Source organism: Aedes albopictus, chromosome 3 (genome assembly GCF_035046485.1).
Source record: "Aedes albopictus strain Foshan chromosome 3, AalbF5, whole genome shotgun sequence".
Classification (NCBI taxonomy): Eukaryota; Metazoa; Arthropoda; class Insecta; order Diptera; family Culicidae; genus Aedes; species Aedes albopictus.
Window position 1 is genome coordinate 163054966 of NC_085138.1, and position 24377 is coordinate 163079342.

At 39.7% G+C, this 24377-nt stretch overlaps 1 protein-coding gene across 3 annotated transcripts in view; it reads right to left on the reverse strand.

Moving 5' to 3' along the window:
- Positions 1 to 13581, reverse strand: part of LOC109422664 (cytochrome P450 4d1-like) — a 505971-nt gene extending 492390 nt beyond the window's left edge. The window contains exon 1 of one of the 3 annotated variants that reach the window (XM_062858781.1): positions 12808 to 13581. In XM_062858781.1, coding sequence (XP_062714765.1) covers positions 12808 to 12967 — 160 coding nt within the window. In that variant the 5' untranslated portion in view covers positions 12968 to 13581. Of the gene's footprint in view, positions 1 to 5291; positions 5300 to 12807 lie in introns of those variants that run through there. The other 2 variants (XM_029880538.2, XM_062858782.1) reach the window with 2 other exon arrangements.
- Positions 13582 to 24377: the final 10796 nt, after the last annotated feature.

The window sequence follows — 24377 nt, forward strand, 5'->3', positions numbered from 1 at the left end:
AAAGATCGCTTCCTTTATGTAGTAGTGATATACCTTCCGCCACGTTCATCTCTGGAGCTGTATAATACCCACGCAAGGTCAGTTCTCCAGACCATTGACCTTTTATCGGACAACGACATTTTATTGACGGTGGGGGACTACAATCTGTCAGAGCTTAACTGGCATTTTGATGAAGACATCAATGGATACGTTCCAACCAATGCATCTACCGAGCATGATTTTGCGCTGGTGGAAGATTTGTTTTCTGCGGGGCTACAGCAAATTAACAGTTGCGTTAATGCCAATGGGAGACTCTTAGATCTAGCATTTGCTAATCTACCCGAAAACCTTGATTTGTTGGAACCGTCGGCACCGCTATTGCCAGTTGATTCGCATCATCCGCCGTTTATTGTGCTTCTGGATGTTCGCTGTCATACATTGACAACACCATCTGATTCAGGAGGGAATTGCAATTTTGATTTTCGTAACTGCAACTTTGAGAACTTGGACAACGTTCTCTCTACGATTGAGTGGGATTTACTGCTAGGCTCCACGGTGGATGAGTTGCTCTCGAACTTTTATTTCAAACTACACGACGTTTTTCAAGAACATGTACCTCGTAAGCGACCAGCGTCAAACTCGGTTTTTACTAAACCATGGTGGTCTCCAGACTTGCGAAATCTACGAAATATTCTTCGGAAGCTACGAAATCGATATTTCAAGTCCAAGTCTGAGCTCGACAAAATTCAACTTCGGGAGATGGAGAATACGTACAAAAACCTCCTTGAATCCACGTACGAGAATTACATGTCCATGGTTCAGGCAAATGTGAAAAATAACCCATCGCTCTTTTGGAACTTTGTGAAACGCCAACGGTCAGCCAACCGCATTCCCACCAACGTACGTTATGCTGGCTCTACTGCTGTTACCAATTCAGACGCAGCTGAATTATTTGCAGAATTCTTCGAAAGCGTGTTCACGAAAGTGTCTCCTGTGCCGCGTGCGGATAGGTTTCAAGATGTGCCATCGTACGATATTTCGATCCCTGAACTGCAATTTTCTGTTGAGGATGTGCTAATCGCTCTCAAAGAACTAGACGTCAACAAAGGTCCTGGCGCCGATGATTTACCTCCACTACTGTTTAAAAAATGTGCATCTACGCTTGTATATCCAATCACGGCCATCTTTAATAAGTCGCTTCTGGAGCGGAAATTCCCAACTGCTTGGAAAACTGCGATAATTGTGCCGATTCATAAGTCTGGTAGCCAAAATGTTGTCGAAAACTATAGAGGGGTATCAATACTATGTTGTCTCAGTAAAGTTTTCGAAAAACTGATTCATAAAATGATGTATCATGCTGCGTCATCAATCATCTCCGAGTTTCAACATGGCTTCGTAAAAAATCGATCAACTACTTCCAACCTGATGTGCTACGTCACGGCAGTTTCGAGAGCAATGGAGTCACATCAGCAAGTCGACGCAATATACGTCGATTTCGCAAAAGCGTTCGATACGGTGCCACACATGACGATCATTGATAAAATGGAGCATCTAGGTTTCCCGATATGGCTCACAACGTGGTTGTTTTCCTATCTTACGAATAGAGAGGCCTACGTAACAGTCAACGCAGCGCATTCCAGACCTCTCGAAATCTCATCAGGTGTGCCGCAAGGTAGTGTGCTTGGCCCACTGATCTTCATAATATTTGTAAACGACTTGATCCTGAAGCTATCGTCGTTAAAGCTTGCATTTGCTGATGATCTAAAGATGTACCGCATTATCTCATCTGCTTTGGACTGTGCCATACTTCAAAATGACATTGACACTCTTATTGTCTGGTGCGGCGACAATGGCATGCGTATAAATAGCAGTAAGTGCAAGGCAATATCATTTTCACGCAGCCCTGCCCCACGGATGCATCACTATGCTATTGGTGCGATCGAGTTAGAGCGTGTTAGTGAAATTTGTGACCTCGGAGTAACCATTGACTCCAAACTGCGCTTCAATAAGCATATATCTATTATAACCGCCAAAGCTTGGTCAACATTAGGCTTTATTCGGCGTCACGCAGCCGACTTCACTGATATACATGCCCTGAAGACTCTCTTTTGTGCCCTTGTACGAAGCATTCTGGAGTATGCTGCTCCCGTCTGGTCGCCCTACCACTTAACACAGAATATACAGATGGAACGCGTGCAAAAATGTTTTGTGCGATTTGCCCTGAGGCACCTTCCTTGGAGAGACCCAGAAAACCTTCCATGCTATCCAGATCGCTGCAAGCTAATCGGCTTAGATGTTCTTTCGGCGAGGCGTGTCAAACTGCAGCAACTTTTTATTTTTGACGTCATTTCGGGGAACATGGCCTGCCCGTCAATTCTAGCGGAAATTCCATTATATGTTCCTCCCCGAGCACTTCGAAGTGTGCCTTTTCTCGCTATTCCTGCTCATAGCACCACGTACGGGCAAAACAACCCATTTACGTCATGTTTAAGAGTGTTTAACAATGTTAGTGTGTTGTTTGAATTTAATATGTCGAAAACTGTGTTCAAAAATAGGTTAAGAAATTTAGAATAATATGTTTTTTGTTTAGTTTAAGTTTCACAATCTGTGCGACTATGTCGAAGATGGAGTAAATAAATAAATATACTTCTGGTTCCATTCGAAGGAATTATGTACCGCAAAAAAATGATTTTAGTTTAGTTTGCACGATTCAAAATTCATGAAATTCAAACTTTTTCGCTCATTATACAATATTGATTTACGTGATTAGTTGGATTTTTGACAATTCACAACGATGTATCGAAACATGTTTCATTCCAGGAGGGTTGAAGTTTGTACAAAATGACAATTTTTGGTCCTAGAGATTCATGTTCTTGCTATTTTGTCTCTGATTTACGAAGCATGCGAAAAATCTTTATCTTTGTTATAATGCGAGAAAAAATTGTGAAAACTGCTTCTAGCTGCAAAAACAAACATCTTCTATCTCGTAAGTAATTTATCAGAGCTAGTATGGCAAAATCAAATTTTAATGAACTTAAGTTTGTCTTCTAGGTCAAGGTCTATATTAAAAAGGAAGCAGCGACATTTGCGTATTTTGCCACTGGATTGTTTGTGAAACCAACCATTTGGTATCCGAAATTTAACGTGGACAGGCTTTACTGCATTTCGCCCAACAGTTACTTCTGGGAATCCTCCAGGAACTGCGTCTGGGAATTCTCCTAAACTGTTTTTTTTTTTCTAGGCATGCTTCAAGGGTTTCTTATGAGAGTACTCCAAGGCCCTTCTCGGAATCCTACAGAAGTTCTTCCTGGGAGAACCTTCTAGAAGTCCCCTTCTGGCATTCCTCGTGGAAATCACCCAAGAGTTATTTCTTCGAATTCTCCAAGAGTTTCTTCTGAAAATCCTTTATGAGTTCCTTGTAGGATTTCTCCGGGACGTTTTGTTAGGATTTCTTCTGCAGTCTATTCTGAAGATCCTTGGCAAATTATAGAAGAAACTTCCACATCGAAATCCTGAATCTCAGACAAAACTCCTGCAGGAATCCTTGCAGGAATGAACTTAAATGCGCATCCAGCAGGAATTCATGAGAGAAACCAAGATGGTATACAGGGTGTTAGGTTCCTGAGTTCAAACTTTTTAAAGGGTGATAGAGGGCCATAAATGGTGAAAAAATTGTTACACGCATATGGTCAAATCTCAACCGTTACGTAGTTATTGGACTTTCCATGTTTTTGATTATTATTGCCCTAACTGGCTATATCTTGAAAATAATCAAACTTATCGCAGTAGTGTGTTTTAATTTGTTTTTGTCAATTATCGTCGTAATAAATTAAAATTCTTTCTTGAGCAAAGTTGTGGCGCCTGTTCCACTCTACAATTCGTTCTTTTACATCAAATCTCTATCTCTTATCGTTTTCTTGCAATTTCGATTTAAACATCGTATTTCAGATCATAAATTTGCAAATTTCAAGGTAAGCACTTTTTTGCGCACTGTGCCGCACATTTAAGTCGAAATTGCAAGAAAACGATAAGAGCTAGAAGTTTAGTATCAAAGAAAGAATTGTAGAGTGGAACAGTGGCCCCAACTTTGCCAAAGAAAGAATTCAAACTTATTACGCATTTTTGCGAAAATAATTGACAAAAACAAATTACAACACTAATTTTGAGCTATTTGCTCTAGAAAACTTAGTTATTTAATTTAATCAATCGATTCAAAGATGCCATTTCATAGAAAATTCAATAATCTTTCGAATAAGGGTAAAAAAAAACTGCGACAAGTTTGACAATTTTCAAGTTATAGCCAGTTAAGACAATAATAATCAAAAACATGGAAAGTTCAATAACTACGTAACGGTTGAGATTTGACCATATGCGTGTAACAATTTTTTCACCATTTATTGTCCTCTATCATCCCTTAAAAAGTTTGCACTCACGAACCTAACACCCTGTATATACGCTTTTAAGCTGACCGAATGTTTTTTTTCTCGAGATATATGTTACCTATAAATATCAAATATTATAAACGTTCTAAACATAAAATAAACATTATAAACATGATGCACATACTGATAAAACTATCAGTGTATACAAAATTGGAATAATATATCTATATCTGAGCTGGAAAAAAAGGAGCGTGATAAATTCGGAGCGTTGCAAAACGGATCATATCTTCTGTACTGCATGAGTTAGGAAAACAATTATTGATGCCTTTTAAATATTATTCCATTGCAATCAATTCGTTCGCTTCGTTTAGTTACAAAAGCTGAACTAAAAGCTGACTACGCTCATGTGTGTGACGGCAAAGGATGAATCACGAGCTCACAGCGCTCTACAGTGAACCGAGCATTCAGAAGGTTGCTAAAGGCGGAAGGATACGGTGGGCAGGCCATTTTGCAAGAATGTTGGACGAACAACCTTTCAAAGACTGTGCTCGCAAGAAATCCGGCTGGTACAGGACGACGTGGAGCACCAGGTCGAGAGTGATTCGGCGAATGTAGAACGTTCAGAGGTTGGATACAGGCAGCAGCGTACTTATCGAAATGTGTGTCGTAGAATTGTGGACTTAGTCTCTAGTAAAATGGATTTAAATTTAATAAGTATTCAGCAGAAAATTGATTTCAATTGTTGATATAAGACTCCTTCATGTTGGTATCACAAAATTCTGTTTGACATTGTTCGGGATAAACAAACAATATACAAATCGCTCAGTTTCTATACAGTATCTGATTCTTTATAGCTAGACCCTATGTCTTGTGGAGTTTAGGATTTCTCTGGGAAGGAATCACCCCTCACGTGCAGCACACACAACTTACCCAGGCTGACGTTGGTTCGCAAGTGGCAAGAGTGAACGCGGTTGGGTGACGCCTGGAGTTGTTGCTACCGTTGCTACGCAAGCAGGGATGCTAACGTTGTCTGCTTGACAGTTCGCATCACATTCAAATGCGCTATGTCGCCTGCTGTGATCATTCTCTTTATCACAGCTTTATTCAGTACCTCTTATATCTCACATCCTTCTTCTACTCTAAAGAAGTTTTACACTTTTTTAACATAAAATTGAATTTCCGTATCTCAATTTGGAGTATTTACTTACAACCATTCAACATAATTAACTGTTATATTACATCGTCACATACGTTGCAGCTGCTGCCATGGCTGCCGAATACAGTTTTCATTGTGAGGTACCATTCTGACTATGCTGCCACTACTTTGTTTTCCAAAAAGATCGATCATTATAGTACTTAATTGTAGGAATGATGTTTTCCGACGTAGCTTGCACAGTGACGTCATCATTATCTCTCTCTCTCTCTTTTCCTCTCGTTCGGGGTCGCTCGACACAGGTGTTCTTGCTCTCAAAATAGTTTTGAGGGCAATGCTTAAAAATCATATGTGATTTTGTTGAAGTTTTGTTTGTAATACAAGGCTCTATACCTGTAATATTTAAGAAAATTACCGCTTTGGTACTGGGTGGTTCTGAAAAAAAAATCTTGCTCTTTGAGTCTTTACTCAATCTTATACCCGAATTTATCCCATTGCTCCGTCGTTTAAATTCGAGATATCTAATAAAATACATTATATATAATCTATAAATCTATCTATAGATAAAGAGAATAAAGCATTGTCATTCATTGAAACACTAGCCACAGAAAACAAACTGCATCAACATAATCCTTCTTTTGGCTAGCCGACATTGACGACACCTTTTGATAAACGGCACGAATCAAAACTACGGGATTTTTCTATTTTTTTGCGTACATTGCTAAGATTTATCGGCCACGACAAACAACACGATGTAAGCTTCAGATCCGGCATTTGCACGAAAGAAAACAACGCCATCTTCCTAACCAAGGTTTTCGTCAGCGGACATTGCCGGGACTGTCCCTCCACGGCAAGCAACACGCTGTAAGCTTCCGAGCCGACATTTGCACGATGCAAAACAACAAAATCTTTCTAACTTAGCTTTTCGTCAGCGGACATTGTCGGGATTCTCCCTCCACGGCAAACAACACGCTGTAAGCATTCGATCCGACATTTGCACGTTGCAAAACAACAGGATCTTTCTAACCTTGCTTTTCGGCAGCGGACATTGCCGGAGGTTTTCCCCCACGGCAAACAACACTCTGTAAGCATTCGATCCGACATTTGCACGATGCAAAACAACAGGATCTTTTTAACCTTGCTTTTCGGCAGCGGACATTGCCGGAAGTTTTCCCCCACGGCAAACAACACGCTGTAAGCATTCGATCCGACATTTGCACGTTGCAAAACAACAGGATCTTTCTAACCTTGCTTTTCGGCAGCGGACATTGCCGGAGGTTTTCCCCCACGGCAAACAACACGCTGTAAGCATTCGATCCGACATTTGCACGATGCAAAACAACAGGATCTTTTTAACCTTGCTTTTCGGCAGCGGACATTGCCGGAGGTTTTCCCCCACGGCAAACAACACGCTGTAAGCATTCGATCCGACATTTGCACGTTGCAAAACAACAGGATCTTTCTAACCTTGCTTTTCGGCAGCGGACATTGCCAGAGGTTTCCCCCACGGCAAACAACACGCTGTAAGCACAAAATAACAGAATCACTATAGCTTTTCCTTACCAGTTACTGCTGCTGGTTTATTTTTCTCGTGTTTTATTTCTTCCTCAATAATTGTCCAAGCGCATCCGGAAGCATGCACCATCCGGAGCCCACGATGAATATCACACCACATTTTTCACTTTTGTTGTTGTCGTAATTTTCTCTTTTGCATGCAAATTGAAGAGTGATTCCTCCCAGCAAAATAATAAATTGGTTCGATTTTTTTTTTGCAATTGAACGAAAAACTGGCAGGAATTCGCCCATGTGGAGTTTAGGATTTCTCTGGGAAGGAATCACCCCTCACGTGCAGCACACACAACTTACCCAGGCTGACGTTGGTTCGCAAGTGGCAAGAGTGAACGCGGTTGGGTGACGCCTGGAGTTGTTGCTACCGTTGCTCATTGGCGTATCTAGGATTTTTTCCTAGGGGGTGCCTAGGGGGTGCCAGTTTCAGTGGCTTCCAGGTTGTGTTTTTTTGTTAAAGGAAATACCGATCCACCCTCAATTTATCAGTCGCGGGAAAAATGAGCCCACAAATTCAAATGCACTATATTTTAGAGAATAGCTTTTTTGGAAAATTCGATCCGTTGTACTGATTTAACACTTTACTTGCCATGGAGGTATGAAAACTTGATAAATTGATTGCGTATAATACGGAATTTGTATTTTCACTTTGAACTTATCAATCATCGCGACAACCCCTTTGTTGTGTGGATTAAACACAATATATTTTCAAGCCCAATTATTAGAAGTGTAAATCTCGGAAACTATAAAATATACACAAATTTGCGTGTAACTTGTATTCATCATGACATCCTCTTTGTTTTATTACATGATAACAACCCTTATAAAAATAGTTTTCAAGAACAATTACAAAAGTTATAAATACTTAAAATTCAAAAATCGGGATACATATTTGAATTTTTGGTTTGACCACACCATTAATGGCGACAGTGTTTTTGTTTTGTTAGTTGAACACTACCACGTGTACATGAGAATACTTTTACAGGGAAATTAAATTTTGGATAATCGAGTCTGGTTTGTACGTATAATACAAGAAATTTATGTTTTCGGCAAAACATTCTATCGGTAATTCCTCAGGGAATATTCCCGGTAATTTATTTGGGAATTGTTTTACAATTTATTTTAATTAATACTTTTTTTTTAATCTCCCAGTAATTCCTTTAGATTTGACAAATTTCTTTAGTAATATCTTTGATCTTTCTTAAAGATTTTATTTGGTAGTATGTTGGGAATTGGATACTAAATACCTTTCACGCATCTTTTGAAAATTTCATCGGCAATTCCATTGGGAGTTTATTTGGCTTTTTATTTTATTGGCAAATCCTTTGAAATGTTCTCTCGGGAGTTTTTTCGCCAATTTTTTAGTAGTCTTTCAGCCATTGTTTTGTTAATGTCAACAATTCTATTGATATTTGCTTTTTAAAATCCTCTAAATTACTTTTCAGGCAATTCCTTTGAGAATTCTTTTAGTGAAGCCTTTGGTGATCCATTCGACAATGACTTTGGGAACATCCTCACAATTTTTCTGGAAATTCTTCGGCAAGTCATTCAACTATTTTTTGGGATTTTCGTCGTTTTTTTAGACTTTCGTTATCTATGCTATTCTGTATTCTTCAGCCGATTCATCGGAAATTTTTCCATAAATCGCTTCTATAAATTTATTGAAAATTCTTCATACAATTTCTTCTATATTTCTTCAGTAATTATGTAAGGAATTCCTACAGTAAATGGTTTCGAAATACCTTCAGCAATTTCGATATTACTTGCAATGAAAATTTATTTGGGAATTTCATCAGCAATTCCTTTGGAAATTTTGGAAGCTTCGATTATTACTTTGGGAACTTCTTCGGAAATTCCTTTGGAAATTGATTTGGGAAATTTATTAGAATTTCCTTGGAGAATTTATTTGAAAAAAAACTGTTTTTTTATTCTGTCACGGTGATTCTACGAAAATCACTTTTGGAGTTCTTTCTAAATTTTCTTCAGAAATTCCTTCGATGTCTTCGGAAAATTCTTTGAGAATTTCTTCGAAATTTTTTTTTGTGAATGTATTTGGAAATTTTTGTGGAATATATCTCGGTAATTTATTTTGAGATTGGATTTGGTCAATTTCTTTAAAAGGCTTAATATTTTCTTTAGGAATTCCTCTGGTAATTCTTATATGAATTCTTTTAACAAATTCTTTGATAGTTTTAAGGTAATTGTGATGTTTTTTCCGACAATTTCTTTGGGAATTTGTCAGGAAGTTTTTCGTGAGTATCATAGGATTTTCTTTGAGCAAGCCCAGTTGAGAATTTGCGAATTTCCAATTCAGCAATTCTCGGGAGCAATATAAATATAAATACAATTAAATCATAAAGAATTACGAAAATAATCATGGAAAAAATGCCTGAGAAATTTGCAAAATAACTGAAAAAGAAATTGCTGAAATAATTACAGAGGAAAAGTCATTGCAATAATAAGAAAATAACTAAAAAAAGCAACTATGCCGAAGCAATCCTCAAAGAATTGGCCACACTACGGTCTAGCGAATACGGAGTCGTGGGTTCATATCCCACCAGAACTTGTTTTTTTTTAATTCATCTCTCAATTTGTCAATCAGCAAGATTCTGTGCCTTCTAATGAATTACAAGTTTTTTCCGTACAATCCTATAGGATTTCACTAGAGATTTCCTTAGTAATATTTTCTAATATTTCTCTGGAAATTTCAACTATTCCCGAAATTCGTTGAGAGAAGCCTCTAGAGATTTGTATCAGAATTACTTCAGCTGAAATTCCTTGAGGAAGGCCAAGAAGAATTCCAGGATTTCTTGAGTAATCCATGAAAAAAAAAACTCTAGAGGTATTCCTGGATGAGTCTTTGAAAAAATGCCTGGAAGAATCAAAGGCATTTCTGGAAGTATCCTAGGAAAACTGCCTAGAAAAATCCTAGCAAGAATACCAGGAGAAATCCTTAGAGAGATTCCTTAAGGTATCACAGTAAAAATTTCTGGAGGAGACCTAAGAAGCATTCCTAAAACACTAGAAGCAGCAAGAATCGCTTATGTAATCCCAAGAGGAGTTCCTGGATGAAAGTCAAGAGGGATCCTTGGAAAAATCCAATAAAAAGTATTAGGAGAAATCCCAGGAATTTTTTCTTAGTATTTCCAGGAGAAACCATTGATGGTACTTTTGCAAGGCTCCTAGAAAGATTGCCTTGAATAATCCTAGCAAGTTTTTTTGGAGAATCCCTGGAGAAATTCTTAGAGGAATCCCTAGAAGAATTTTGGGAGGTATGACAGTAAGAATTTCTGGAGGAGTGCGAGGAGGAATTGCTGGAAGAACCACAGCAGGATATATAGCTTGAGAAATCCTGCTGAAATTTCTGGAGGAAGGCCAGGAAGAGTTCCTCGAGGAATCCCATGAGAAATTTATGAGAGAGTCCTTGGATAAACTATATCGGATAAAAATTCCAAGAGGAATCACCGGAGAGCTTCTGAAGAAATCATAGGAAAAATCTCAGGAGGTATTCTTAGAAGTATTCTGCGGTGTATCATTGTAGGAATCTTAGGAGGATTTGCTGGAGGAAACTAAACAAGAATTTATAGGAGAACCCCATCAGGAATGCCTGGGGGAATCCAAAGGAAAAAATCATGGAATACCTAGAGAAGTCCCTGCAAGGACCGGTACAGGTATTCTAGAAGAATCTATGGGAAAGGCCCTGAAGGAATCGCAGGAGGATTTTCTGAAGAAATCCCAGGACGATTTCCCGGAAGAATTGCTGGGATAAATTCGTGTAGGAATCACTAGAAGAATTTCTAGATGTATCATAGTAAGGATTTCTGAAGGAATTGCTGGACGAATCGCAGGAGGAGTTGTTTGAGTTATTCTTGGTGGAGGGCCAAATTGATTTTTCCCAGGAATTCCATGAGAAATTCCTCGAGGAATCTTTGGACAAAAACTCTGGAGGAATTCCTGGATGAGTTCTTGGAGAAATCCCTGGTAGAACAACAAAAGAGATTTCTGCAAGAATCCCAGGTAGATTGCCTGAAAAGATCCCTGCAAATAGACAGAAGTAAACTCTAAAAGAAACCGTAGCATAACTTCGGAAGTACCACAGTAAGAATTTCTGGAGGAAGAATAGCTGGATGAACCGCAGGAATTGCTTGAGGAATCCCAGTGGGAGGTTTCATAGTAGTAATTTCTGGAGGAATCCTAGAATCAGGAATGCCGGGGGTATCCTAAGAGAAGTTCCTCTAATATATGCCTAGAGGAATACAGTACTCTTTGAAAGATTCGGTAGAAGTATACTGGAGGAATCCCTGATGGAATCGCAGGGGAAATTTCTAGAGGAATCTCAGTAAGATATCCCGAATGTGTTGCAACAAGTAAGTATGCCAGGAGTCCTAATTAATCTGAATATAATTCTGAAGGAGTCCTAATGGGAATTGCTTGAAGATTTCCAGCTGGAATTCATGAAGGAAGGCCAATAGAAGTTCTTGGAGAAATCCTCTGTGGCATTTCTGAAAGTGCCTTTGGAGGAAGTCTTCCCCCCCAGAATTCCCGGAAGAAGGCCAATAAAAGCTGGAGAAATTTCATGAAAAATTTCTGGAAGAATTTCTTAATTAAATCTGAATAAAATAAAAGGAATCGCCTGAGGAACTTTTGAAAGAATCCCAGAAAAATTGTCAAGAATAATCCCACTAGGAATTTTTCAAGGAATCCTAAGAGAAAACTTTAGAGAAATTCCTAGAATTCCTAGAATTCCGAGAAGTATCGTAGTAAGAATTTCCAAAGAAATCCTAGGAGAAATTGCTAGATCAATCTCTGCAGAAATTTCTAGTATGTACAACCCCATCAGGACGAACAGCCTGGAAAATCCTAAGGGAAGTTTATTGAAGAATTATCGGGAAGAATCCATAAACGAAGCCTAGAGAAATCACTGTATGATTAGATAAAGGTATTTCTGGAGGAATCCATGCAGAAGTCTGTTGATTGTTCTTACCGATATTCAAAACGCCAAAACGTACAACAGGTATATAAATAATTACGGATGTGCTTATATTTTATTCGAATGTGATATTAATAAATATTGGAATTATTGTGTGAAGTTTTAAATTTTAGGTAACTATCAAGGAAAAATTCTAGGGGGTGCCAAACTTGTTCTAGGGGGTGCCAGGCACCCCTGGAACCCCCCCTAGCTACGCCAATGCCGTTGCTACGCAAGCAGGGATGCTAACGTTGTCTGCTTGACAGTTCGCATCACATTCAAATGCGCTATGTCGCCTGCTGTGATCATTCTCTTTATCACAGCTTTATTCAGTACCTCTTATATCTCACATGTCTAACAGTAGAAGTTTTAAGAATTTTTGAATTTAATGAATTCTTATAGCATTTCAATAGAAGTGCGTAAAAAATCTGAGTGGCAGGTGGCTCACTCATTCGAATTTTACATATTGTTCGTGATTCCTAAAAGATAATTCAAATCAGATAACTATGAACATACCTTTCAACAATGAAAAGCACTTAATTAAAATGTAATTGAACCGTGTCAGACACCCATCTAAAACCCAAAGCTGCTATCAATCAAATCGCTTACTTCACCCTCATTGTTTTCCAACTGCATCCATACAATTTGCATAAACGTTTGTCGATCCCTTACAGCACACACATATGATCAACCGCACTTAAACAGTTCAATCACGCACAATTCCACGTGTTCCCATTCCAATTCCCAAAGCTGCTTACCGGGTGGAGACTTGTTGATGAATGTGAATGCATTTCCAACCAGGGGATAACCTTTCGGGCCACCGATCTTCGCACCGTAATGCAACTGGTTCGCAAATTTTTGATAAACAAAAACGGCCAAACTAACGATCGCAAAAAATACCGTCACCAACAAGAACATCGTACATTCAGTTCTGTCTGACTGAGTTTTATTATTGGGAGCTCGCAGAACGTGATCACGTTTTTTTTCTGTTTCTCGTTCGAATTAACAAAAACAACACACTTCCGTCCGTCCGTTAGAACAATGTGTTTTAGCCAACTAACTCGGAACCGATCGAATCGACAATCGCGACGCGACTGAGAGAGAACACTGCTCCTGGGCTGGGATTACCCTTAGCCTTCTATTAAACCGGGAAGTGAGCAGCACCAGCACCACGCCGAAGCCGAACAGCAGCGCGCGTCAACGCGAGCTAGTTAGTACAAACAGCACAACCCACCCGCTTCTCCGATCCCTGCTGCTGCTGCTGATGGGAAAGCGATACATCACACAGAGGTTACACTGTTTCTCCCATATACAGGTAACTACTACGTCGCGATCGATAATCCACACAACACATCGAAGCGGTAAATGGCAGCTCGCGATCCGAAACTGCTTAAAGTAGGAAGCAGCTTAAACGCAACTCATATGCCTTTTAGAACAGGATTTGTACTAGGCGCCTACAATTGCGCTTAGAATCACACCTCTACCTAGTATCAGATGACACTGAACTTGAGCGTGCTGGGTAGTGGTTGAACGAACTGACGACGACGACGACGACGACCAGTTCCTATGTGCCTATTGGCAGCAAAAGGACAATGTTCTAATTTTTCAAAGCGAACTGCTCCGCCGCCGCAATGCAAGTGCACCAGACGTGGACGCAGTGATTGCATGCAATCCAGGGGCCATTCACTAATCGCAGGAAAGTTCCAGATTTACTGTTCACCGCATTTGTCACGCGTTTGCCCAAAAGTCCTTAACTGGCTGACCCCTGATTTAATTCACGATCAACAAGTTGAGCGATTCTTATGAGATGCATACGTAACTTGATCTTTATGTAGGGTGGTTCAGCCAATCGTTTTTACTCACTTATTAGATCAGTTCTTCATAATTGTTATGAAGACAGTGTTTTCATTCAATCGTCCGTAACTTTCTCCCAAGTGCTCCCAATTATGTTAATATTTCGGTCGATTTGCTGCTATAATACAGTCAATTACCTCCCAATTTACATGAAATGTGTACACATACACGGTTAGTACTATCCGTCTACAAAAAGATCAAGTCAGTAGCTCAGATAGTGTGGGGTTGGTACTATAGGTCATGGTAGAACCATAGGGGCAAAATCTGCTCAACTGACACCCGAACAGAAAGGTCTGGATAGTGTGGGCTGTGATAGTGTGGATAGGCCGTCTTCTACAACAAAAGTAAAAGCCATGACTATTCTCTCATCGACCAACTAAACATCATTCCTATGGTCGCCAAATCCTTCGTCTCTCCGGAACTACCAAGAAGGCATTACTTCAGAGAGGGGCTAGTGCACATCGCACCCTCAAGGTTAGCTGCGTAGCCTGCAGCAACGAACATCGATGACTCGCTTTGGAGAGTTCATAACGGTTGCATGCTGGCGCTTAGCCAGTGTCCCGGGTGCTCCTCACCACTCCCTTTGTCCTCGGATGGTGGGCAGGTTCAACCCCACGCCCTCGCCTAACTGTTTGCAGACATCGAAAACTGATGCCTACGAGCAAGTACCCCGATCGGGCCTGCCCGCAAGGATGGGTATCACTACCCATCTGGCCCTATCAGATGCACCAGAAGGTTGCTGACAGCAGGGTCTCCACCTGCCACGGCACTGACCGGAGACCCCTTTCCAACCGCGGGCTCGGATCCAACCCAGTAGTAGTAGACCGACGCCACAACAGCAACGCTACCAGGACTTCCTCTCCGCGGCCACTTGGTCGCCTTAAGGGTCGAATTTGAACGCAAGGCACCAGTATGACCTACGAAGTCGACTCCGAACCACTGGACCACTTCTTGTACCGTATCTTAACTAGCCATTCTCCAAGTCCACGCGCCACCTCCTCTGTAGCTTCAAGGCAATGTGGGTGATAGCCGTTGAAACGGCATTCCAGCCAAACTCATCCCTACACATCTTCCCCAAGCAACACACATGTTATAATAGAGTTACGACAGCGCAAGTTTTGGTTGTATAGAAGTTTATTTTACGTAATTCTAACATTGTGTTGAAATAACGTAAAATAAACTTCTATACAACCAAAACTAGCGCTGTCGTAACTTTTACATAACATGTGTGTTGCTTGGGTCTGGACAAGATTGTTCGTAGTTGTGTCCTCCTCGCATGTGGCAAGCATTCGGTCACGCATTGTGCGAAAACGCGGGCACACGAACAAAACGTGTTCCGCCGTATCCTCTAAACCATTGCACACTGGGCAATCGGGAGAATCCGCATGCCCAAAACGGTGTAGATACTGTCAGAAGCAACCATGGCCTGAAATGACCTGTGTCAGGTGGAATGGGGTCGTCCATTAATTATTTTTTTTGGGTTCTCATACAAAAAATCTTACAAGGGGGGAGGGGGTGTCGAAAAATCGCAAAAATTCCCTTACGTAATTAATGGATAGCCCCAATGTTACTTCCCCGGGAATTGCTGCATAGCAGACTTGAACATCTCGGGAGCCTCTGCAATAGCTACTTTTAAGGCCAGGTTCCGAACTCCGTCCGGACCTGGGGCCTTACCTACGCTAAGGGACTTTGCTATCCCCGCAAGTTCCACATCGATGACCCTCTCCTCATCGCCAGCGGAAAAAAACCCCTCGATGATCCTCTCCGACATATCTGGAGATTGCTCTGTAGGAGCCATTACAGCTCTCGTCTTGGCCATAACGATCCTGTAGGCGTCACCCCACGGGTTCGCATTGGCACTCTGACAGAGACCCTCAAAGCAGGCCTTTTTGCATGCTCTTATCCCGGTCTTCAGCGCGGCTTTTGCAGCGGCGAACACCACCCGCTGTTCGTTTCGCTCTTCCTCTGATCGTGCTCGCTGCATCCGCCGCCTAGCCCGTAGGCAGGCGCGGCACAGGTCCGCAATCGCGTCGGTCCACCAGTAAGCCGGTGGCCTCCCATTTCTAGGGTGGACTCGCCTAGGCATGGTAGCATCGCACGCACTCGAGAGCACCGCTACCAGCTCGTCGTCGTCTGAACCAAGTCGGTTTCGCTCACCGCGAAGCGCCTCACTAAATATCCCTTCGTCCAAGTATGATCTCTTCCACCTGCGAGGGCTAGGCCTTGGACTAGCCGCCTCTTCCTCTACTCACTTGCAAAAAGTTACACTCACTTGCTGTTTTCTCAGCTCAGACGCGTGCAACCAAGAAACGATTTATGGACGACTTTTGCCTTATGGTTTGTCTCAAAGCTTGCCGAATAGAAGAGGGGTCGCCTTGGGGGTCGCACACACATACCGAAGACGTGAGAGAGCTGCAAAAGCAACTCTCCACGTGGTGAATGTAAGCAAACTTCTGGTGGCTCGTCCAAGGTCAGTAGGCATAACCCTAGTTTAAGTATAGCCTTAGTTTAATGGACTTGTTAGCGTCCACCACAGGTAGTGGTTCAGCTACCTGTGTCCCTGTCGGTCCCTTCCGTAGCTAAACGGTTGCGGTGGCCACCTGCACGTCGCACTGTTACCGCAGTGCCATGATGAGCTCTTCCGCTTCGGTGACCTCGTCTATGTTGCTGACCGTCAGAGTCGCATCTGCCGTAAAACCCTCACCTCTCACCGCCAAGGACCTCTTCCGCCAAACTTTTGTAGGCGGGGCCCTTGCGTTACTTGTAGCGCTACAGTTCTAACATCATTCCACCCGGACGCGCGTCTGGTACTACGCACGTCGGCTCACGAATCCACGAGCTTGTCTTCGCTTCGCATCGCCTTCAAGACGTCCGAGTCCTTAGACTGTTCGGTCTTGATGACGAACGCGTCGCCTTTCTCGCGTTTGGCACCTACCTTCCTACGCCTCCTAGGTTTGGTCTCCCTACACTGCTGCTCATCTAGCGGGTTTTTTGTGCTCCCTCTTCCTCTTAACTTTCGTCCAAGGGAGGTCCTCCCCCTGGTCCGCCCTATTTTGTGGTTGCTGAAGGCCTAACAACGGTCGCAACCCCCTGTTCTCTTCTATCCGAGACGGCCTTTTCAGACCCACCCTTCCAAATTTTCCGGGACGCCTGGATAGGGTCCTACTTGCCGGCATTACAGCCGACCATCCGGGTTAGTATCTTCCTAGCCTTGCGGGCCCCGCCATGCAGCTGACTCGCCTGACGGCTGCCTCACCCGCTTCTACGAGTGCTTATCACGAGCAGTCGCATCCGCCACACTTTTTGGACTTCCTGCGAAAGCGAAGGCTGGGTAGACTTCGTAATCTTTGCTTTCGCGGTTTCTGCCGCTGCTGCAGTCTTCACGAGTCTCACGTGATCCTGCTTGGCCTCATCCATCGGCTTACGAAGTCGCAACAGAGCCTTTTAAACACCTCTGAGACTTCCAGAAGGGCCCCGTGATTCCAAAGAACCTCTTGCAACTCCCTGAGGCTTCATGGGGTTCACTGAAACACCCCTTAAAGGCCCCTGATACATTCCCGACTAGATGAACATAACAAGAATATATCATAATTATATCTTAATGTAATATAACTAACAAATTATGTTATAATTTTGTTATGACATGGACTGTTCATTACTTTTTCAAACTAAATTATAACAAAATATATTATAATCTTTTGTAACTAGTTTTGTTACAAATAAATCAGAACAAACTCTGTTATAACTTTGATATTTTTACAACTGAACAAAATGATCAGTTGAAAAAATAACATAATTATATCAGAATATGAAATTATTTTAATTTTTAGCTATATTACAAAAAATAAGTAATTTGATTATGTATTCGTTTTTTTTCATTGCTTGTAGAGCAATAGGTCGATGGATGCAGGTAAAAGATCAAAAAATGCTTATAAGGAAACAGCTTTATTCTATGTAATTGAAAAATTTATGAAAAAACATTCAATTGCTGTTGAGGGGCTGCAATTTTGCTTGTTTTTTATTGCGTAGAATGCCGGAAGCGTATCCAGCTACCCTCAAAACTGAAAAGTACTCATATTCTTTCAATTTTGAACCGATTTAAGTGAACTTCGACTCGTTTGAATAAGAAATCTTTTTTTTTTTTTCATTGATTGGCTATGCAAATAGAACGATTGAGTTACGCGGTGTTACAACACCGGACACGCGGAAACACCGCGTAACTCAATCGTTCTATTCGCATAGCCAATCAATGAAAAAAAAAAAAAGATTTCTTATTCAAACGAGTCGAAGTTCACTTAAATCGGTTCAAAATTGAAAGAATATGAGTACTTTTCAGTTTTGAGGGTAGCTGGATACGCTTCCGGCATTCTACGCAATAAAAAACAAGCAAAACTGCAGCCCCTCAACAGCAATTGAATGTTTTTTCATAAATTTTTCAATTACATAGAATAAAGCTGTTTCCTTATAAGCATTTTTTGATCTTTTACCTGCATCCATCGACCTATTGCTCTACAAGCAATGAAAAAAACGAATACATAATCAAATTACTATTTTTTTGTAATATAGCTAAAAATTAAAATAATTTCATATTCTGATATAATTATGTTATTTTTACAACTGATCATTTTGTTCAGTTGCAAAAATAACAAAGTTATAACAGAGTTTGTTCTGATTTATTTGTAACAAAACTAGTCACAAAAGATTATAATATATTTTGTTATAATTAAGTTTGAAAAAGTAATGAACAGTCCATGTCATAACAAAATTATAACATAATTTGTTAGTTATATTACATTAAGATATAATTATGATATATTATTGTTATGTTCATCTAGTCGGGTATCCCATTTTTTATGCAGGGCATAAAATGGTGCATACCTACATAAAAGTTGCCTTAAAATAACCTACCTTTAGTACCAAAATAAACACCAGAACTAGTCGATACTGTAATTTGTAGCCAACACATCATTAAAATATAACATATACCACAGCGACAGCTATAATACAGTACATAAGGTCAGTTTCATTGTGATCGCGAAACAAATCAAGCGTGTTATGAGGTGAAAGCCGATGAACGAGCGGATCTGCGTATTGAGGATTTGAGGCAAATTCATTAGCTACAGCCTGATCAATATCATGTTACAATCCTATGTTAACCTTATGTTACTATATGAATGTTACCAGAAGCTGGATACTGGTGTCGCGGAGCAGGGATCAATATAGGGAAACAGGAGTAGCCGAAAACGAATCCACCGCAAAATGAAAAAAAAAATACAATTAGAAAATTGCTCAGTTAGGTGCAAGAGAGTATGGAATATAATGATATGCGAAGGTTCTACGAGACTGTCAATGGCGTGCAAAAAAAAACGCACCTTTTTCTGTCATGTGCAACGAACACGATAGAAACTTGCTGACAGGTAAACACTTGTGGTTGCCAGGTGGAGAGAACACTTCGAGGTAGGGTCTGGGACCATTTGGGCAGTAGCACCTATTTTGGGTACTTGCTGCTATAACTCAGTCAGTTTTGATCAGATTGACTTGATTTTTGAGACACGATCAGATAGGCACAGCATCTAGCCATGTTCAAAAATTCAAGTATATCGGTTTGAAATTGACTGAGCTATAGCAGCAAGTGCCCAAAATAGGTGCTCCTGCCCAAATGGTCCCAGACCCTATTGTTGAACAGTGGGAATGGAAGAGCGACAGATACAATTCGAATCGACAACGATGGATAGGCTGTGGAACTTCCAATGCTAGACGAGGTCATGAAACGAGAGCAACTCTGAGAAATTCTGAGTTACTCTTTTTATCAATGATCGACGGAATTTGTTGAAGGACATCCCCAAAACTGCAATTTTCATTTAGCACACGCAACATTTTGCTGTTTGGCATTGGTGCCAGATCACACTTTAGTATGAATGGGAGAAAATCTGAGGAACTGTGAGTAATTCTGAACAACATTTCGAGCACAGATTTTCTCTCGTTAGATCTACCTTGCCCCTAGGGGATGAATAATAACAAGGCTGCTGGAATGGACGAACCCCCAGCCGAGCATCTCAAGCACGGTAGTGAGCAGCCGGATCCATTCTTACACTCATACGCGCCAAACCTGTGACTGCAGTACAGTCCCATGGGAAGCGGCCGAGGCCTCTCAAAATCAATGAAATTCAAAGAATCTACGCAGTATGTTCATGTAATTTAGGACTATTCATGTAAAACTAGTGTATTAATTTTCGCCAATTGGTTCCGACTGTTCTTAGCTTTTGGGACAAAATGAAAACCACTACAAAAATATGTATTCCCCAATAAATAAATGCAATTCAGAGATATACTGCAGCACGGAGACAAATTTCGTTCGTTTGAAACAAAAAAAAATCATGTTTATCGGTAAACTGATAAAATGTTTAAAACTAAAATTTTAAATTTTAAAACTAACGCAATTACATATTGATTTCGACAATATCCATTGAGGAGCCCCCCGTTCCGCCGTCAAGAGCATAAACAAAACCCACAAGTTCCAGTTGCAACATCAAACAAGATTTCCTCCTGCCAAAAAGGCAAGGTTCACCAAAAGTTTCTACGAAATCCCATTGTTTTCGGGAGCGTATATTATCTAATAGATGTACACTTGATGTTGGCATTGGAAATGCTATGAGGGAGGTGGGTTTTTCCAGCGAAGGAAATTACTTTAAAAGTTTAATAGAAAAACAAAGATTTCCATAGGGCCGACCTGCTTAAAAAAAAAACAAAAATAAATAACATTCTTCCGAAGACCACTTTATCTAAAAGACTTGCAGCCCTGTTGAAAATCGGGAGTCACTGTTAGCAGCGCCACCACGAATGAAGGGGGCACTATTCATGAAAGTGTGTGTAAATCTCCATACTCGCACCAATACACTCTAACACTTTTATATAAAGGTACCACCTTAGCTCAGCAGAGTTCCATGTCTTCTTGATAAAGTAGTCTTCGATTTATTTCTATCATGATCTGTCAGAAGATGCATGTTTGTTTCAAACATGCATTGCATTCGCTTCAAATGTAACGTTAAATTTACTCTAAACAGTTTTATTTTTGTGGCCTGAACTAATTGACAATTTATTTGAGTTTATCTCAAATATTTTTGATTTTACCATAGCTTTTCTGCGTGATTCTGCGTTCTCACAAACATACAGAAAAAAATCATGTGGATATTATAATTTATGTGTCTCCTTACGCAATACACATTACACCTCTTAAAAATAAGAAACTGTCTACAAACTTTGTGCGGCCACATAGGGTGCCTGTACCAATTATGACACTACCCAAGGAAAACTATTTGTTCAAAAATAACGAGAAGACCAACGAATGTCATCAATATGTTGAAAGATAGCATAGTTTCCATACTTAACAGAAAACATATAGAAACGAAGCCAAAACTACTTTTAGTATTTATTACAGCGTGTGCCAATGATAAGAACCCTGAACCAGTTATGGATACATTTTATAACTTCGGTTCCCTTTTGCACTATTCGCATGCATTCCTTATGGGATTAGCCATAATTGGTACACTATGGCGAAAATGGTTGCAAGGAAGCCGAAATTTTAAGGAAAATTATTTATTTCTATCATAATTTGAGCAAAATGTGGAGTTTAAATGAGTGTTACCATCTTTTCTGAACGTGATCTGTTATTTACAATTTTTTTTCTGGTTGATTTACATCGTTAACGGATGAAAATCAACTATGGCGAATAATTGGTACTATAGCCATATGTAGAATAGTTAGCTCACTTTTTGAGTTTTTCAGTTTTTTATGCGTCCTTACACGTGCAAAAAAACTACCACACAAATTCCACCTGAAATTCTTCTGCGAGCTTTTTACATTTCTATCAAAATTTTATTCAAGAAAATTCCCTTAGAGATTTTTTTAGCTTCTCATATTTTTAGAAATTCATCCAAAAATCCTCCAGGTATTTTTTAGGAATTTGTCAGGAAATTTAAAAAAAACCGTCAAGAATGCTATGAGAAATTCTTCCATTTATTCCTTAAAAAATCTTAGTTTCCTTTAGAATTTTCTCCAATGCTTTCTGAAGATTGTCAGGAAAAATCTTCCTGGAGTCCTTTCGATATTGCTTCGTGGATTTCTCTAGAAAATCTACCAAGAATTGTTTTTGGAAAATCTTTCACATATTTCTTTTGAAAGTTCTTTAGACCCTTTTCCTTTCATCGCTTCAGATTTTGCTCTACTCCTTCGGAGTTTTCGTTAGAGGATCCTCTAGAAATTTCTCAAAAATTCTTATAGAAAAGCTTCCATGGGGTTCCATTAAAGTCATGGACTTTGGTTCCATGGAAAATCTTCCAATGATTTTATCAGGAATTCGTTGGTGAAAAGATTCCCGCAGGATTACCTCCAGTTATTTCCAGATATACCCCAGAAATGTATCCGGCATTTCCTTTAAGGATAACTCCAACAATATCTCCACGGACCCTTCAAGAAATTTATTCAAAAATATTTTCTTGAAATTTCTACGGATTTTTTTTTTAGAAATATCTCAAGAGGTTTTTAGGGATATTTGCCGACGCTTGATTTTTTGAGAAACTCGCCCACAGATTTCTACAAGAGTAGTTTCAGGAAATTGTCCAACAATTTCAATAAAGGATTTATCCAGGAATTTTCTAGGAATTCTTACAAGGATTTTCTAAAAAAGTTTCTCCAAGAACTTCGTAAGGTATTTCTCCTCGGATTCCTTTAAGATTTTCCCTGGAATTCTTTGGATATTCCTCCAGAGATTCATTCAAAAGTACATCCTAAGATTTCTGCAGAGATTCTACTGAAGATTTCTTCGCTACCAAAAACCCATGTACACGAATGTGGAGTTTTGCTGAAATGTTACGTTCATAGAATGGGAGGTTTAAGCTGACGCTTCAGAGGAGAGTCCGCCTTCCTGATCACGGAACTGTTAAGCGTTTTTGTTTCAGAGATTTCTGCTGGCTTTTCTTTTGTAAGTCCTTTGGAAAGATCTTATTATCTTCAGAGATTTCTTCACAATTTAAGGAATTTCTTCAGTATATCCAGCAAGGGATCATCTAAAAAGTTTTGCCAAGAAGTTTTGCAGAAATTCTTCTCAGGGTTTTTCCAAGAATTTCTTCAGTGGTTTCTGCAGAAATATTGTAAATTAAATAATATATCCTGGAAAGTCTTAAGAGATCTGTGCAAAATTTATACAAAAAAATACTAAAGGAATTCCTGAAGGAAGTTCTAAAAGATCCCTGCAGGGTTATCTTGAGAAACCATTTAGGAAATCCCCAGAAGAATTTCTTGCAAGTATTTTGGAGGAATTCCTGGACAAAAAATCCTGAAGCTATTTTTGGAGTTATTTTGTGAGCAATTCTAGATTGAATGCCTAGGATAACATCTAGGAGAATACATAACGTAAGACAAACCTTTAATTTCCTGAAAAAAAAAACAAATCATTAGATTTATGAAAGAAATCAGCAAAGAAAAATGCTTGAAAAACCTGTGGAGAGGTTTCTGGAAAAAATCCATAGGGGAAATTCTGAAGGAATCTCTTTTAAAATATCTGCGGAAATCGTAGACAAGAACATAATTCAATAAATTTCGGAGGGACCCCTGGAGGATTTTCTGGATAAAATCTGTAGATACCTCTGAAGGAATTATCAGAAAAATTTCTTATACAATTTCTTAAGTGATTTGTACACAAAAATTTCTTAACTACTACATACCTAGAGAAATTTCTGAAGGAAGTTCTGCAAAAAATAAATATAAAAAATCTGGAGAAATTCTTTGGAGAACCACTGAAGGCATTTAAAAATGAGTTTTTGAAAGACTCTTTGGAATAATACCTGGAAGAACCCTCTGGTATTCACAGAAATGAAATAAAATATTCTAAGGATTCTGCAAGAATTGTTGTGAGAGTTTTTGGAAAATTTTGAAAAAAAAAACCTGTAGGAAGGTCTCAATACATCCAAAACAATGCTTGGAGGATAACCTAAAGGAACTTTAGGGGAAACTCCCTTGGATGAACCTCCAGAAGAATTTCTTGAAATTTTTTTAGAAGAATTTCAATATAACTGCCCGAGAAAATCCTCAAATACATGGAGTAATACCTGAAGCAACTTCTAGAGAAATTTATGCAATAATTCCTGAAAAAGTGTCCGAAAACAAACTGAATTTCTAAAGGAAAACCTAGAGACATTTCTGAGAGATTTGTGAAAAAAATCTTTCTGAAATAGCATCTTGTGAAGAAATATTTGAGGAAGTTCCTGGAGAAACCTCTGGAGAGATTTCTACAAGAATTTCTTGAGAAATTTCCAGAAGAATTTTCAGGAGCAATTCTTTCAGAGATGTTTGAAGAAATACTGGAAAGAATACAAGCATGTACTTATGCAGCAATCTTTGAATGAATTACCAATACATTCACCTAATGAATCCCAATGAATCCCAGAAGAAATTTCGGATGAAATTTCTGTGAAAA